The sequence below is a fragment of the Ascidia mentula genome, chromosome 3 (assembly GCF_947561715.1).
Source record: "Ascidia mentula chromosome 3, kaAscMent1.1, whole genome shotgun sequence".
NCBI lineage: Eukaryota > Metazoa > Chordata > Ascidiacea > Phlebobranchia > Ascidiidae > Ascidia > Ascidia mentula.
Genome location: NC_138568.1, coordinates 16,477,719 through 16,494,799, shown reverse-complemented (window position 1 = coordinate 16,494,799; position 17,081 = coordinate 16,477,719). Strand labels below are relative to the sequence as shown.

Genomic DNA, 17,081 nt, shown 5'->3' with positions numbered 1-17,081 from the left:
AAAACTTTTAAGAATCTGTGGTGTGTTTCCGCGGATTTTAGCTTTACTAAGCAATAAAAATGAAGGTGATAGCTGCTGGGTTGCCGAAGACTGGAACAAAAACAATTAATTCTGCTCTGACGCTGCTTGGATACGAAGTTTATGACTGCATGGAAAACTTCTGGTACCTTGGTGATGATTGGATTAAACAAGTGAGGGGAGGTTTTAGAATGGAAGATATGGGACGGATGTATGAAAATGTGGACGCAGTGGTCGATAGTCCCTGTTGGTAATTCTGGGAGGAAATTTTCGACGCGTTTCCAGGTGCAAAAGTAAGAACCATAAGACACCATAGACAAAATACTACAAAAATCTCGTTTTTGAGTAGTTTTAAACGCTAAATACCCAATTTATATTTCGTTAGTTTGCCGAAAGAAATGACGGGGGTTCTTAACCTGTGAAAGACCACCAACATTTGACGTAAATCTTGACCATTTTGGATAGTTTGGTTGACAAAAAATCGTATAAATATTAGCTAAGTTATCATGACGTCACACTTAATGATAGTCATGTGTGAGAATTTGGGAAAAAAAGACGTGCTGAGAGTAAATATAAAGTGTAACCATTCGCATTTTATGTGCCGTAGAAGATGTTTGTGTAATGTACCATACACTACAAACGAAATATCATTGCATTAAAACACAAAAATTCAAAATACAAGAATTCAAATAATGTCCGGAACAAGCATCCTCAGCAGTAAAAGAGATACGCTATGTGACCACAAGGCATGTGGAAACAAGTGTGAGGTTACTCCGAGTTCACCGTGTAAAAGATTTAACTCAGTGAGTTTTTGCTTTTCACTATTTTCCCGCCAGTGGTCAAACGTATCCGACTAAAGGTTGGTTGAAGTTGCACAACTTCACCCTTAATTAGTTTTGATTCATATAAAATAAACTTAGGATAGGACCCGGCCAATTTACGTCGTAAAAGACTCATAAGACGGAAAACATGCTTAGACAATAACTCATTGACGGTGCCAGGTATATTAATAACAAGAAAGTGGCCAATCTGGCGAAACAAAACAGTTAATTCTTACGATTTTTGGCAATCATATGCAACATCTACATCGTGCTCATTATCAGGTTTCGCAAAGCGGATTATTGTTCATTTGGTTTTTGAGGATGCCGGTTTAAAATCAGGAGCAGGCAGGTTCAGATAACCACGTTACAAAATATTGCACATACATTATTGCACACAAAAACCTGCATTTACCTCATAGAATGATTTTATCTACTTATCATTGTCTCGTCAGGTTATTTTGACCGTAAGGCCAGAGGATTCTTGGTACCAAAGTTTTCAGTATCAAACTGTCCACACAAATAACAACATTATCATGCGACTTATGGCCCTTCTTACTTACAACGGCCGACGTTGTCGGGCATTCTTTGAGGAAACAGGTCATATCATATTATTTACATTTTAACGTAGTTAACTTTAAGGAACAGTTAAGCTGTGTGCATTTTCTTATGTGTATTTGTAATTGTGACTTCCGGCAACAAGGGGAAAATGTACGAGTTAAACATCTGACAACTTTTTAGTCGGCGCAAAAGTCAACGTAAATGGATGCAATCGGTGGCCATGGTACAAAATTTACCCAAGACACGAGGAGTCGACAAGAAGAATGTATCGGAGACATTGCAAGCACGTGAAACATGTATGTATTCCCCTGTATCTTTCCTAGTTATGTGATCAATCACATATGATACTTTGTACTGTTTACAACAGCGATTATCAAAGTGGAGCGGTTGATTATCATCCGCTTTGGCCGGCATGAACTCAGTTTGGCGGGCAGGTTAAGCGAGCATATATTCATGTGCTGTTGCCAGCATGATTTTAGCGTGCTTCGAAAAGGTTTTAGTGGGTTTTGAGTTTTTGAAAGTTTTTTTGGGAGTGTGGTAAAAGATTGCTTTGGAAAATAATCAATAAACAGATTGTTATTTTTTTATTAATAAAAAACACAACTTTATGTTCAGGTAGTTCCTAAGGAGCAGCTTTTGGTTTATGAAGTGAAAGAAGGTTGGAAACCGCTGTGTGAATTCCTCGGTCTCCCTATTCCAGATGTTCCCTTTCCTCACAAGAATAAACGAGGAAATTTTGTTCAAGAAATGAGAAAAGAAAATCCAATCATGAAACGATTGGACATGGAGTTAAAATTCTCACTGGGGTGTTTGTTTTCATTGTTTGCCTTCGCAGTTTACAAAATTTTATGCCATATATCAGGGGTTGGCGAACTTGTTCCATGAGAGAGTCGTTTGCGAACTCCAGCAAGCCACAAAATCAGTGTGTGTATATAGTCGTCAAACTGTAATGTAACATCTCAGTGGGTAAAGTTGGATATTGTGGCATGTACATTTTCCCGATCCGATGTAAAACGAGTTTCTGCTTATTTCAAACAAAGTGCGATTGCAAGGATTTTGTTATCACAAATATAATTTAGTGCAAAAATTTGTAAAGTTCCACCTTAATTACCAGTGCAACCGCTACGTTGTGTAAAATGCAATACAATCTATGTTTTTGTTTAAGCATTGAGAGTAAATGTTAATTTAAACATGAAGCAGTTCACGACAGTTTTGCAGAGCTGCAGACAACGGACTAATAGATACGCCTTAATATCATGCACCAGATGCGTGTATGATGGCTTGCAGTAATATAAAATTTGTTTGTATTTAAACAAGTTAAAGTTGTTTCCCAGAATCGAGCAACCGAAAGAGCAGTTTGGTTCATTCATTGAAAACCGTGTAGAAAATTAAACGCGCTGCTTTGTTTGCCAGACAAAATTCTGGTAACTGTTGACAAAGAGATTTGTTAGTAATGTACGTACACGTCCCAGAACAGCGATAGGCATGTTATTTATGTACAAACTCACTAAAACAACAATTCATCAAAGAATGTTAGCAAGGTAAAGATTTGAACTTCCACGCAGTCGCGCTTCGAGTGTTTTCTTACGAATGTGAAAAAAACAACTTCAAGAATCTGGTCTGGAAATCATTCATGTAGAACTTAAAACTAACGAAGTGTGGGGAACGTTGTGTGCAAGTGAACGAGAATATTGGAGAATAAGAAATACCCCGTAGAGCAGAATATCAAAGAGTTGTTTCATCATTAAAACCACGGACTGAGTTGGCACTTTGCAAACACATTAAACGTGGACCATCATAAAACTAAAGGTCTATTTAAAGTAACATCCGTGTGATGGAGCTAGAGGTCTATATAAAGTAACATCCGTGTGGTGGAGCCAATAGATTGTTTTAAACATCATTCACTTGGTAGAGTTGAAGAGCGTTTTATGAAACATTCGTGTGATGTCGTTCCACATATACGCATTTCAACAAAATATTTCAGTATTTAATGACATACATGGAACCTGTGAAGTTGACTCGGGACATTACGGTTCCGCGAAACCCAGTTTGTAGCGCTCTGATCTAAGCTACTATTATAAAATCACCACAATAATTGTGTATTTTTTTAAATAACCACTAGTTTTCCTCCGATTCGCGTTGATTTCCCCGTCTTACTATATATATATTTTGCTTCGGTAATTTCCAAATGAGGCGCTTGTCACATGTAAACAAAGCCTTTTCTCCTGAGTTTTTTTGAGGATGCCAGTTAAAATCAGAAGCGGACAGGTTCAGAGAACCACGTTACAAAAATATGGCACAGACATTATTGCACACAAAAAACCTGCATTAACATCGTACAGTATTTTTAACTATACGGTTCACAGGCTTCGCAGCCAAGGCATTACAGCCAAGCTGGATCAGCATTACTTCAGCGTATTACCGATTATTGTTACGCCAGGTTATTTTGAACGTAAGAGATGAGGATTCTTGGTACCAGAGTTTTCAGCATCAAACTGTCAACACAAATAATGACATTATCCTGCGACTTATGGCCCTCCTTACTTATAACGGCCGTCGTTTTCGGACATTCTTTGAAGAAGCAGGTCATATTGTATTATTCACATTTAACCGTAGTTAACTTTAAGGAACAGTTAAACTTTGGGCATTTTCTTATGTGTATTTGTAATTGTGACTTCCGTCAACAAGGGGAAAATGTACGAATAAATCATCAGACAACTTTTTAGCCGGCGCAAAATGCAACGTAAATGGATGCAATCGGTGGCCATGGTACAAAATTTACCTAAAACATGAGGAGTCGATAAGAAGAATGTATCGGAGACACTGCAAGCACGTGCGACAGGTATGTATTCCCCAGTATCTTTTCTAGTCATGTGATCGAACGCATATGAAATTTGGTGAACCACTGATTTCGAACACACATTATATTTCTATTGAAATAAGTCTCGCCTGCGGGTTGAGCATATATGCATATATGCATGTACTGTTGCTGGCAAGATTTTAACGTGCTTCGAAAATCTATTAGTGGGTTTTTCAAACACCTCGTTACTTCGTGATAGAAGCTGATTTCAGGCGGTAATTACAGATCTGGTTAAATTTAAAGAAAGTGATTTTTTTTTCTGTGTGGTTAAAGTTTGCTTTGGAAAATAAATCAATAAACAGATAATCATTTTTTTTAATACTGCACCATCAAAAAACACACCTTTTTGTTCAGGTAGTCCCTGAGGAGCAGCTTTTGGTTTATGAAGTGAAAGAAGGTTGGAAACCGCTGTGTGAATTCCTCGGTCTCCCTATTCCAGATGTTCCCTTTCCTCACAAGAATAAACGAGGAAACTTTGTTCAAGAAATGAGAAAAGAAAATCGAATCATGAAACGATTGGACATGGAGTTAAAATTCTCACTGGGGTGTTTGTTTGCATTGTTTGCCTTCGCAGTTTACAAACTTTTATGCCATATATCAGGGGTTGGCGAACTTGTTCCATGAGAGAGTCGTTTGCGAACTCCAGCAAGCCACAAAATCAGTGTGTGTTTATAGTCGTCAAACTGTAATGCAACATCTAAGTGGGTAAAGTTGGATATTGTGGCATGTACATTTTTCCGATCCGATGCAAAACGAGTTTCTGCTTATTTCCAAAAAAGTGCGATTGCAAGGATTGTGTAATCACAAACATAATTTAGTGCAAAAATTTGTAAAGTTTCACCTCAATCACCAGTGCAACCGCTACGTTTTGTAAATTACAATACAATCTATGTTTTTGTTTAAGCATTGAGAGTAAATGTTAATTTAAACATGAAGCAGTTCACGACAGTTTTGCAGAGCTGCAGACAACGGACTAATAGATACGCCTTAATATCATGCACCAGACGCGTTTATGATGGCTTGCAGTGATATAAAATTGTGTTTCAAGTAAACCACACCACCAAAAACCCTCATTTCAATATTTAGCGCTGATTGATGACACATTAGCCCTGTTTACATGAAATGGTTTGCGAACGAGCTTGCGGCATCGAGCCGTGAAGAACTAACAGACCATAACGAGCGAGCTTCGGGGCTCAATTTACATGAGCGCGCGAAATTCGGTTCTCGCAAAATGGATATGGCGGTAACAGATAGTTTATTGGAAGTTAGGGCTTTATTTTTGCTTCATAATTATCAAAAACGCTGCAAACGAAGAAAGGCTTTGCTGTTGTTACATGTCAATGCGTTGCTTTCTCACAATCGAAGACTTGGACGGCCGTGGCGATAACAGAGGTGAGGTATTGGTGGTATATATAGGCCAGGCTTTATGCTTACTGGAATACTGTGCTTCGTTTTGAATCTTGGTTAAGTTAAATGTTATTTTCATTTGTTTTTAGGTCAGGGCAATGGTGGAATGTTATAGTTCCCGGATTTAATGATTCCCAGTGGTTGACCCATTTCAGATTGAGTAAAGAATGCTTTGTGTGAAGAAGTGGGGGATGATATAAAACCTGGGAGGGACGATTACAGATTAATTGTATGCCTCAAATAGATTGTACATAACTTTTAAATTTCAATGTGATTAGTAAATCAAATCTGGATCCAAAAAAACCAAAGGCCCCTGGCAGGCTGTCGATCGCACACCGTATCAATAATAATGTATTAAAATCCAAACACAGCGATCTTCAAACAGCTCAGATCGATTTATTTAGAGAAAAATATATTTCGCCTAAAACGGCATCATCAGTTTCTCCATTTACCAAAACTGCCAAAAAGGAAAAACAGAAAGAAAAAAGTCAAGAATCTAACGCAAAAAGGTTACGCAAGCTAAAAATAAATAAAAATTAATAAAAACTATAAAAATATTCAGGTTTCAAGCATTAACTAAAAAATAATAAAAGTATGAATTAACTGCATGTGGTCAGACCTGTCTGTACTACTTTGCTTTCAAAAAACCACTGGCGCTGACACCGAGTGAGCACACAAACATACAGAAGCAACGCAGGCTTGGAACTAACTTTCCGCCAAGCCACAACGGCAAAGCCATGCACTGGAGTTGAATTTCTTGATGTGTGCCACATTATCGACCCCATGTCACTGGCGGGCTTCAAAACCACCAATCACACTAAGCCCACAGCACTTGACCGTTGTTTTCTTAATGGGCGTTCCCACCACCCAATCCATGTGTTTAAATCAATTGTGTTTTCCGAAGCCATACGGATGCGGCGCTTAAACGAGAATGAAAGCGACTACAAAAAGGCCCTATTGTGGCTCAAAGATAAAGCTGTGAAATCCAATTTCCCGGTGAGGATGACATGCGATGTGTTAGCAACAGCCAGCGCTTGGAAGTCTAGATTCTTCCACAACAAGTCGGTAGACTCGCTTCCAAGCCTGCACAAACTTATCTGGGCAACAGCATTCCCTCATATACTGCGTCTTTCGCCCAAGGAATTGAGCCTCCAGGCAAATGCTTCCATCGTTTATCGGAGAGGACCAACGATGTTTAACAAACTATGCCACTACAAGCAGCTTGCCCATCACACCGAGCCTCGGGACACTGGCCAATCGGCCCCTTGCGGCCACTGTGCGCTGTGCGGGCACCATGGTAACCACGAGCCCATGGTGCCCACAACTACCTTCCTGTGTACCCCCAAAGGCAGAATAATGTTGCGTCAGCGACTAACATGTCGCGACTATGGGATATATGTGGCCTCGTGCAAAACCTGCGGAGCCCAGTATGTTGGGCAGACGAAAAACAAGTTCTCCACTCGCTGGAATGCTCACAGGTCTACTTGGTACCACTTCGAGTGCTCGCTAGATAGCGATGCTACGGCGCTGGGTAACCACTACCTGAAGAAGCATAGCGAGACATTCCAGCAAAGACCCATATTGCCAAGTTGCTATGACGTGACGTTCGTGCAAAAACCACCTGCAGGGAGTTTGGATCTATATGAGGACTTATGGTTGCACAGAATACGGGCACAAATAAATGTGCAAACCATGGTAACACCATCATGCAAATAGTTTGTTTTGCTATTCCCCGCCCGTAGGACTATGTTTTTGTTTGCGCTTGTTTTCGCTGTAACGGGTTGATGACTTTTCCTGTGTTGTTAACCTGTTTTTATCGTCTTATCATTCACCGAGTCTTATCGGTCACACCTGTTCGCCCACAGGCCTACCTGTCTGCAGTTCGTGACGTCCATTCCCCTTCCACTTTTGTTCTGTTTTTACATTCAGTTGCTTCTGTATGTTTGTGTGCTCACTCGGTGTCAGCGCCAGTGGTTTTTTGAAAGCAAAGTAGTACAGACAGGTCTGACCACATGCAGTTAATTCATACTTTTATTATTTTTTAGTTAATGCTTGAAACCTGAATATTTTTATAGTTTTTATTAATTTTTATTTATTTTTAGCTTGCGTAACCTTTTTGCGTTAGATTCTTGACTTTTTTCTTTCTGTTTTTCCTTTTTGGCAGTTTTGGTAAATGGAGAAACTGATGATGCCGTTTTAGGCGAAATATATTTTTCTCTAAATAAATCGATCTGAGCTGTTTGAAGATCGCTGTGTTTGGATTTTAATACATTAACTTTTAAATTGTTTTTTTTTTCAGATGATTTAACAATTAGACAACCAATTTCAGCAACAAAGAGGGCAGCAATAGCACTGTTTAAACTGGCATCTTCTGCCGAATATAGGACTGTTGCTGAACTTTTTGGAGTTAGTTTATCTTCCGTTCACAATTGTTTGAAGTGGTAAGAATAAATTTGAACATCGATTGCATTTAGTACTTGTGCAATATTTCTAGGCTTTGTTTTGCACTTTGCAAAAAAGTGAAAAAGTTTATTTCCATCCCAGTACTTGATGATGCAGTTAAAATTGCAAAACGTGTTGAAGCAAATCACCACTTTCCTCAGGTATGACACATACAAAACTTTTACTTTTGTGCAACACACGACATATTTCTAGGTGTTTGGTTGTATTGATGGCACACATATTGCTGTAACTGCGCCCAGCATTGGAAAAAAAGATTACACAAACAGAAAGGGTTGGGATTCCCTCATATTACAAGGAGTCGTTGATGACAGTGGAAAGTAAACAATTTGCTTCATAGCCTATTAGGCTGAAATGCAAAAAAAAACATTTTAATTTGTAGATTTATTGACATCAGTGTAAAAATGCCTGGCAGCTGTCATGACGCTTCCGTCTTCAAAGAATCATTCAACTTACTTCGTTTTCTTGTGTGACCACTCATTTGTTTCTTTCCACCAGACGTAAGTTTTGTGCTCTCTGCTGCCAAGGACTCTTTGATGCTGTTTAAAAAAGTGTTTATGTCATTTTCTTCATTGGATGAAATGTGATCCTCCCCACAAGATTCCAATATTAATGTTATCATCTCCCCTAATGTAGCATTGTAATGTAAAAAATATGAAGTAAAATTATTTGGGTGTTTCAAATGTGTCTATCCCACTTTCAGCCTTCATTGCCTAAACGAAATTATGTGTTATGTTTTTTGACACTTGCAAGTTTAATTTACTTACTTGAGCTCTTGGTCGACTTGATAGTAAGTTATGTAACTGCTGGAAGTGTTGCCAGCTGCAAGCTCCAGCCCCTGATTTAGAAATGTCTTTCCTTTTTGTGTAGTACTGTTTTTTGAGATTTCTCCATTTATCACGAACTTCCTCCCTGAATTAAAAGTTTATAACAAATCTGTATGTATATAGCCTACATGTAGTTTTCTTACCATGAATACATTAATCCTTGATTTAGAAGACTTTCTTCTATTTGTTTATAAAGAATTTGGTTTCTGATCCCCTTTCCATCAATTAAAGTCAGGACTTTTCTTTCTTCAACATTTTTTAACAACTCGTGTATTGCTTCGTTGGTCCAAATTACTGGACTTTTTCGCAATCTTTTTTCATGAAATAAATACTAATACCAAACACAAATTCAAAACCTCAAAAAGAATATCCTTGAAAAACATCAACAAGCAAACCTAACCTAACTTGATTTTACCGCCAAATTTTTCGATCAGCTGATACGCGAAAAGAAGCTAGTTGGGCGAACTAGCTTCCGAACCCACCCCTATTAAGCTAGTTCGCCGAAACCGCTTCCGAACTAGCTTGGGCTGTGATGCGTAACGCTTTTTGCGATAATGGCGGGAAGCGGGTAAGAAGCGTGCCGCGAACCCGCTTTAGACGTCCATGTAAACAGGGCTATTGTAACATACATAAAATTCGTTGTGACTTTATAATCATAAACTTCTAGTTCAGCATGCGAGAAAAGTCCTAATTGAAGTAGCATAAACCACACAAAGATTGGACGGAATCACTTGGGTCAGTGATTCCCAACTTTTTGTGGTTGAGTACCACTTGGAGGTAAAACAATTTTGTCGTGCACCACCTAATTCAGTGTTGCGAAGTAAGGAAGGTAATGAACAATAGAAAATTTTGACATTACTTACGATTTTTCAATTTCGAACCATACCCGCAAATTACGGAAAGGTGCTTACGTAGCACCTGGAATGCAGTCGCGTACCGCTAGTGGTAAATGTACCTCCGGTTGGGAAATTTGCCACGTCACCACGCGCCAACGATCGACTATTATCTCCAATTTGGTCTCCAGCGCCCTCCGTATACGATTGCAAATGCCTCCAGGGGTGCGCTGGCGCCCACTTTGAGAACCACAGTAAACCCGTGCTTTCACGCACATGGAAAACATAGCAATTTGAAAAGTAAAATTCCTAAATAAACTTGCTGGGAACTTAAACATTTGTTTTACTTTTTTGATCACGAAAAACCTAAAACGAATTTCCTGGAAAATAAGGCGCCAAACCAAAAAACAATTCTTTTTAGCGATTTTATAACAACCACGTGGCCTAAACAAACATTTCCCGCCACTTTCTGCTCTGGTAGAACCGCGTTGGGAGCGGAAGGGTTGAAACATATGACATATGTTTCAACCGTACACCCAAAATGCGCGTAAAATTAAGAAGTATTGGTTACGGTCAAGTATTGGTTACTGCTGGGCTTGATATTGATTTCATCATACTTGAACTATCACCACGTTAGGTACTACATTGTATTTTGTGTTGCTTTAAACTAAATCTATTAAAGAACCGATATTTTGATGGTGTAAATAGTGCAACAACAGACATTTCATGGCGTATTACGAACTATTAAACTCGCTTTCTTCTCCGTCCACACTTGCATCTGTAAACATTAATTGGTGTTGGTTTGCAAAATTAAAGCTTAAGGAAAGTCTGCAGGCGGGATACCATGGTGTGCATCTTGACAATTCCGTTTAGATGCGAATTCGCCACCGGGTACTTGGTCCAGAAATTGATCATTATCTTGATCCCAACCTCTTCCATTTACTCTGCAATTTGTTAACAACTTATTTAAAAAGATATTCTTACCGTCGATAGACCTATAAGTTATAAATTTAACAAATGATTTGTTTCCTAACATTATTACGACCAAACAATATACTTATTCGTAACCACGATAGTAAGACACCAACAAATATACCCTGTCCCTCACAATCAAATATACCCCATGCTAAATTCTCATGGTTTAAGTATTTTTAAACATTTTAAAACTATGTCAAAAAAACAACTCTCATAATATCGTTTAATTAGATTTTATCGTGTTTCAATGATCAAAATATTGTTAGTTCAAAACAGGTTATGTGATACAACACACTTACTCTTGGCAAGCAATCATCTTCATTAATCAGGCAACACATACAATAAATTTGATCATTGTTGAAGTAATATCAGAACTTTGATACCTAAATTTTCCGAAAAAAAAAACGCACTTTTCCATTAAGTATTTTCCTTACATTTCTGTCAACTTGCATCAACTGAATACAAACAATACAAACAAACACGCTATAGAAATCATAAGTTCCGTTTCAATCCGTTGCATTGCAGGAGGTTTTTCGCTTCTGTATTCATCCAAAAATCATAATCCTTATTCTTGTGTGGAAAAGGTTGGTCGGGGACTGGAAGGTCCAGGACTTCACACAATGGTTTCAAACCTTCCTTTAATTCGTATATTACCTGATGCTCTTCGGGAACTATCTAATCTTTCCAGATATAGTTACTACAATAAGGATAGAAGATTTAATGTTTGGCAATTTTCCACACTGAAAACAACCGTTCATTATTTGTACAGTTTTAAATAAAAAACTGATTTATTGCACCTGCTTTATGTTGCGTTCGTGTCTCCTCTAAAACGTGTCAGAGCTTCGTCGCAAAGCGGAATGCTTTTAAAGTTTGGCCACCGTTTGTATCTTGCAGGAAAATGATCTGCAAAGCAAAATTCTCCGTCAAAAGTTAGTAAAAACTTGTTGTGCATTTGTTTGTCAGGGTCAAAGGAGGTCGTGGTTTATTGGCAGGCCCCAAGGATGTCTTGTTTATCTTATAGTTAATCAAGCAATGTACTCCCTAACAGCAGCCGTGAGCGATTGAGAAAAATATCCGTTTATGGTGTTGTAGTAAAGTTAATTTGTAATAAAAAATGTACTGATCTTCTGGCATAAACGTACTGTATTCTTGCGACGTTCCGTCTGCCATGCGGCGAGACTTCATCAGGTATATATATGTTAATTTGTGTTTGAATGCTTTGACGTGTTAGACAGGTCCTTGCGTGGCGACTAAAGTTACTAGATTGGCAGTCAAGGCATTGCAGTCAAGCCGGATCAGCCACTTTTTCCAAACAAGTCGAAACGAGATCTAAAAATATCAAGCTACCGCGGGAAGTTTGAACTCTCGATTCTGAGCTAACCAGGCCCAACACTCTATACCAACTGAGCTGGTTAAACGGTATATGTTGGCGCCAAGACAAACTGGTGCGCAGGCGCACAACTTGCCGGACGACCTTTACACATACGTGGGGAACAAACACAGACGGTTTCGTGCAAACGAATGACAGGCAGGTATGCCCGATTGCGCAAGTCCTTATTTTGCGATTACAGTCAGGCTAGATTGCCTATTAATCGAGGAGTAATGTCAAAATCAAAACCGTGATAACAAAACTAAAAATGTACTCTTTATTCTAATCAAACTGCATGCGTGTTCAAAGGCATTGATAGGCTTCCTTTCCAGCTAAACAGTCAAGCAAAACTTTCACTTTGTGGTGACTGTACAGTCGCCGTTAATTATTTTGCACCAAACTAGGTGTATCCTGCCGAAACTAACCAAGGTGGAAACACTGTGGCCAAGCAAAAGCTAAAACCAACAGTGCCGTCAGACTCCGCGTCACAAAGACACCACATACAAGCAATGGAGTCAATGGTGTATTTTTTTGCAGTGAGCGGCAGACACGGCACGATCTAATAGCGTTTGTTTTGCTTTTATTCGTATTTGTGAATTTGTTGAAGTTCATATAAGCTGTAATAACTCACATTGAATTTACTGTACAGCATTTGCAGAGAGTAGAAAACATCGAATAGGCAGCTATATAACGTATGAGCAACGACATTCCTTTGAAACATATTACAAAACCTATACCTAAACAAAGCACAAAAGCGACAAGTGAATTTCAATGACGCATAAAATACATGGACGTCGAGTATGGATTCTAATATTCTGTGAGCATTCCTTTGAAGCACAAGCTAACCGCAAGCGAATCGCCGTATCAGCTGAACGAGGCTAATCATTGACCGAATCATTACGCAAACACCGAATTGCTTCCGCCACCTACGCCACTGTCGACAGCGAGGCAATTGGAGCTGTTTATTATGCAGGAAAGTCGCAGAGCAATGAGACGTGTAGACCCACCTGATGGTGGATGGGGTTGGGTTGTAGTTGCAGCAGTTTTTATAACAGCCATGTTAACCTTCGGTTCAATGTCTGTTTACCCATTGTTTTATGAACCACTGATGCGAGAATTCGACGTTGGTCTTGGCGAAGTTACGTGGCTGACTGGGTGTACAGAGTTTGGAAGAATATTTGGATGTAAGACCTACTTCGTACCTAATACCTAAAACCGTTGCCATGCCGAACTTACGTGTATGTAGATGTTACCACTGGAACACTGATAGCTAAGATGGGATTTCGAGGAACAAGTTTATGTGTATCGATATTATGCGGAATTTCCATTTCTGTTGCTTCATTGGCAAATAGTCTGGTACTGGTTTTCGTGTTTGTTGGGCTTGCAACTGGTGAGAGTAGTTTTCCTTTCCTTTCTCAGAATATTAATCTCTAAGGTTACAACACGACACCAAAAAAACTTTTTCTGTCAACTTAAATGATATCTATATGGACATATAGTTTTTAAGATATAGAAGAGCAAGCCTTTGCCTGTCTCAAATTGACTTACAAAAGCATCTTATTATATGACGCAAATCTCATTTTATAATATTTTTTTCAGAACAACTACACAAAATTTTTTTAGGTGTAATTCTTTCCATTTGTGGGGTAACATATGCAGCGTTAATCCCCCGATACTTCAAAAAGAAAAGAGTAATGGCTATATCACTAGCATTGTCCGGAACACCTGTGGGTTTATTGGCACTGGCACCTTTCATGCAATTCCTGATCGAATTTTACAACTGGAGAGGAGCTGTATTAATACTAGGTGGCCTGACATTGAATTGTGCAGTGGCTGCGTCTTTGTACAGACCTATATTATTAAATTCTGACCCAACTCCATCGGAAGAAAACTCTACTGAAGACAAGAACTGGAGACAAGCCTTAAAACCACTTAAAGAGGTTTTGGTTTTGCCAAAGTTTTGGATATTTTCGGTGATATGGTTACTCATGCTTAGTACTTGGTTACTCTACATGAGGTTTCTAGTGCCCTATTCACTGTCACTGGATGTGGAACCTATGATGGCGTCACTGCTCCTTTCAATATACAGCGGAGTAAGCATTTTTGCAAGGATAGCATTCGGGATTCTTGGTGACAGGAAGAACGTTAATATTGTTTGGGTTCTGATCATCACCGGAACGATGGGGGCTTTTGTTACAGCTTCTATGTGGTTCGTGCATAACCTTGTGGGTCTTATACTCAACTGCATTGCTCATAGCTTAGTGAGCGGTGGAATACACAGTATGTACGCACAAGTTATGGCCAGTGTATTAGACGACAAAAACTTGACCTGGGGCTTCAACACCAGCGGTCTGTTATACTCAATTTTAGGATCGTGGGTTACCCCACTTGTGGGTAAGGAACCATTGCAAGGTTAATCGCTATATTTGTGTCATATTTTGTTTTTGTTCAGGTATGCTTGTCGATGAGCTCAGCGACATTCGATATGCGTTTATTGTTGCAGCGCTGATGCAACTTTTGGCAATATTTCTCCACATTCCACTGCTAAATATTAAACGCCGCTAGTTTGGAGACTGGTTTTGTGAAAGTTCCAACACCGTTCAGCAGTTTGCACGGAAACTAGTTGTTGTGGAAACTGCGGTTTAACTGCCTTGGTATCTATACAATACGTTGTTGATTCATTTTCGTACACTTGGAATAAACGAACATAAACACTTAGAAGAGGGTGTCTTCTCGCGAAAAATGCATTCATTATGTTAAACTTTTCTTTCGTTATTCAACAAAACCTTTAGGATGAAAAATACAGAATGTTTGTTAAGTCGATCAATATTCATTACACATCGCTAAGAATGATAAGAACTTGCCCAGCATCTCTGCATAGCCTGTGTACCAGCACGCATTTTGTTGTTACTACGTAGATCACAGGTCGGCAACACATTACACTTTCATGTTTGAACAAAGCTCAAACATGTTTAGAGCCTAAACAGTTAGAGGGGATTATTTTAAATCTTCAACGCAGAAGAAACAGGAAAGTCGCAGCACAATGATACGTGTTAACCCACCTGATGGTGGATGGGGTTGATAATTTATTTTTACACTTTTCCCCGACAAGTTGCAGCGTGATCTGAAAAATCCACAAATCCACAACAAATATAGGCCACAATAAAATAGGTCACTGCAGTCATTGTTGTTGGCAGCAGCCAGTTCTCCTCATACTCAACAGATATATTCCGAAGATTTTGCCAGAAATTACCTCATGGAACTTTATAGATTTTTTATGTCAAAGTGTCTTAAGTTTGAAATAAAATTGACCGCAAGAGCGAGCTCGAGAGCTTATTGCTATGCGACTTGGGCGGTAACTGGCAGCAATGGTCAAATATCCGACCTATATACCTAGAAGAAAACGTGTTCGGGATAAGAGAAGAGTACAGATTATCCTCGGTTCAAATCCCAGTTTGGTCAAATGAAGTAATTTTTTCATCGTGTAAGATGTTGTTGCTATACCCGTTACAGCGCAAGATATTACTACAACAATTTTTTTCATATTGTAACCTTCCACTTGATTTTCGCATGATTTAGTAATGGTAACTTTATAATATCACGTATTTGCAAAAACTACGAAGATAATTGACAGAAAACTCCATAAGGAAAACGTTGTCCTGAACAAACGCAATGTCCTATGATAGACAGCGGAAGACCACCATAGTCAATGTGCACAACAATGCGGGATGTGGGGTTCGGTTGTTCGGTAGTGCGGATATAGCAACTTTGTGTGGTGCACCTGAGCGTAACGACTTGGCACGCTAGACTCCAAGAAATGCTGGAATATGATTAAGCAATGTTAGAATGTTTTTGTATGGTCACAAGCAATGCTCAGCACAACTTGACACAAAACATGGCGCGACAGACAACTCATAAAAGAGTGACCAAGCATTTAAACTTTCTCAGATGACTTAAAAAGATATTTTATTTTCAACAAATTACAAAACAATTTATGGAAATGTCAAAAGAAAATGGAGCAAGATGAAGCACAAACCATCTTTTTTATAGCTCCATTTTTAAGGACACCCCACAACGACGAATTTAAAGTGGTGCCTACAGTACAGTGGAAATATTTAAACCGTTGAATATCCTTTGTCGAAGATCAAAGAAAAGGGTTTCGCTTGCCTGCCCATCGAAATATCGGATACAAAGCTGCCAAAGTTGTTATTTGGGGTGTGTCAAGTTTGTTTTTGCTGACTTGGCGTTCACTCAGCAGTGTTCTGCACGAAATTGGATTAGACAGCTTTGTGGATGTGCATTGGACCATGACATGGCGGGACAAACCTCGTTTGGCTGGGACGTTGATTTTAAATTAGCTGCAAATCTCAATTTTATGTTAGTTAATTACTCTTAATGCGCTTGCGAAATGCCTGTTTATTTTGAAACATGTTATTATTTGGAGACCAACAACGTTCAGTACATTTGATCCAATCCATACCTAATGATCCACTAGATCCACATGCGGAACTGAAGTGTGCACTGAAACTTAGAAAAATTCATACAAAAATTTCGTGTATTGGTTTCTATTTGCTTTTTACAATGGAAAACGACATAAGCCTTGTGTTTTCTGAAAGTTACTAGATTGCAATTGAAAATTGGTTATTTTCACATTTTTCACGGATTAAAATTTTACTTGTCGATGAATGTTGATGGTGGGGCATAAAATCTTTAGTAATAGAACAATCATTGCAAAAACGTTTGTGAATACAAAATGTAAATTTGAAAAATGTCGCCCTTCACTACGCTAAACTCGATACAATGAAAACCAAACTACTATATTTCCTTTGTATTAGTAAACAATCTACACGTTTTAAGGATAGTTTCGTAGTTTTCCACAATTTTAGTTTTTTCGTAATCCAGTCGGAGGTCCTATTTCTGCATTATCATTCAATCCTTGCGGGGGTCTCACGC

General features: G+C 38.8%; 1 protein-coding gene across 1 annotated transcript; it reads left to right on the top strand.

Moving 5' to 3' along the window:
* Positions 1–13,777: 13,777 nt before the first annotated feature.
* Positions 13,778–14,700, top strand: LOC145895309 (monocarboxylate transporter 12-like). Its single transcript, XM_082984098.1, has 2 exons — positions 13,778–14,522; positions 14,581–14,700. The coding sequence occupies exons 1-2, from the start codon at positions 13,823–13,825 to the stop codon at positions 14,691–14,693; spliced, it is 813 nt and encodes a 270-aa protein (XP_082840224.1). The 5' UTR covers positions 13,778–13,822; the 3' UTR covers positions 14,694–14,700.
* The last annotated feature ends 2,381 nt before the right edge of the window (positions 14,701–17,081 follow it).

Excerpts from the sequence above, each read along its gene's own strand:
- LOC145895309 (XM_082984098.1), top strand. The coding sequence starts at position 13,823 with ATGGCTATATCACTAGCATTGTCCGGAACACCTGTGGGTTTATTGGCA. Across the intron at positions 14,523-14,580 it reads GTGGGTTACCCCACTTGTGG|GTATGCTTGTCGATGAGCTC; the intron begins GTAAGGAACCAT and ends GTTTTTGTTCAG.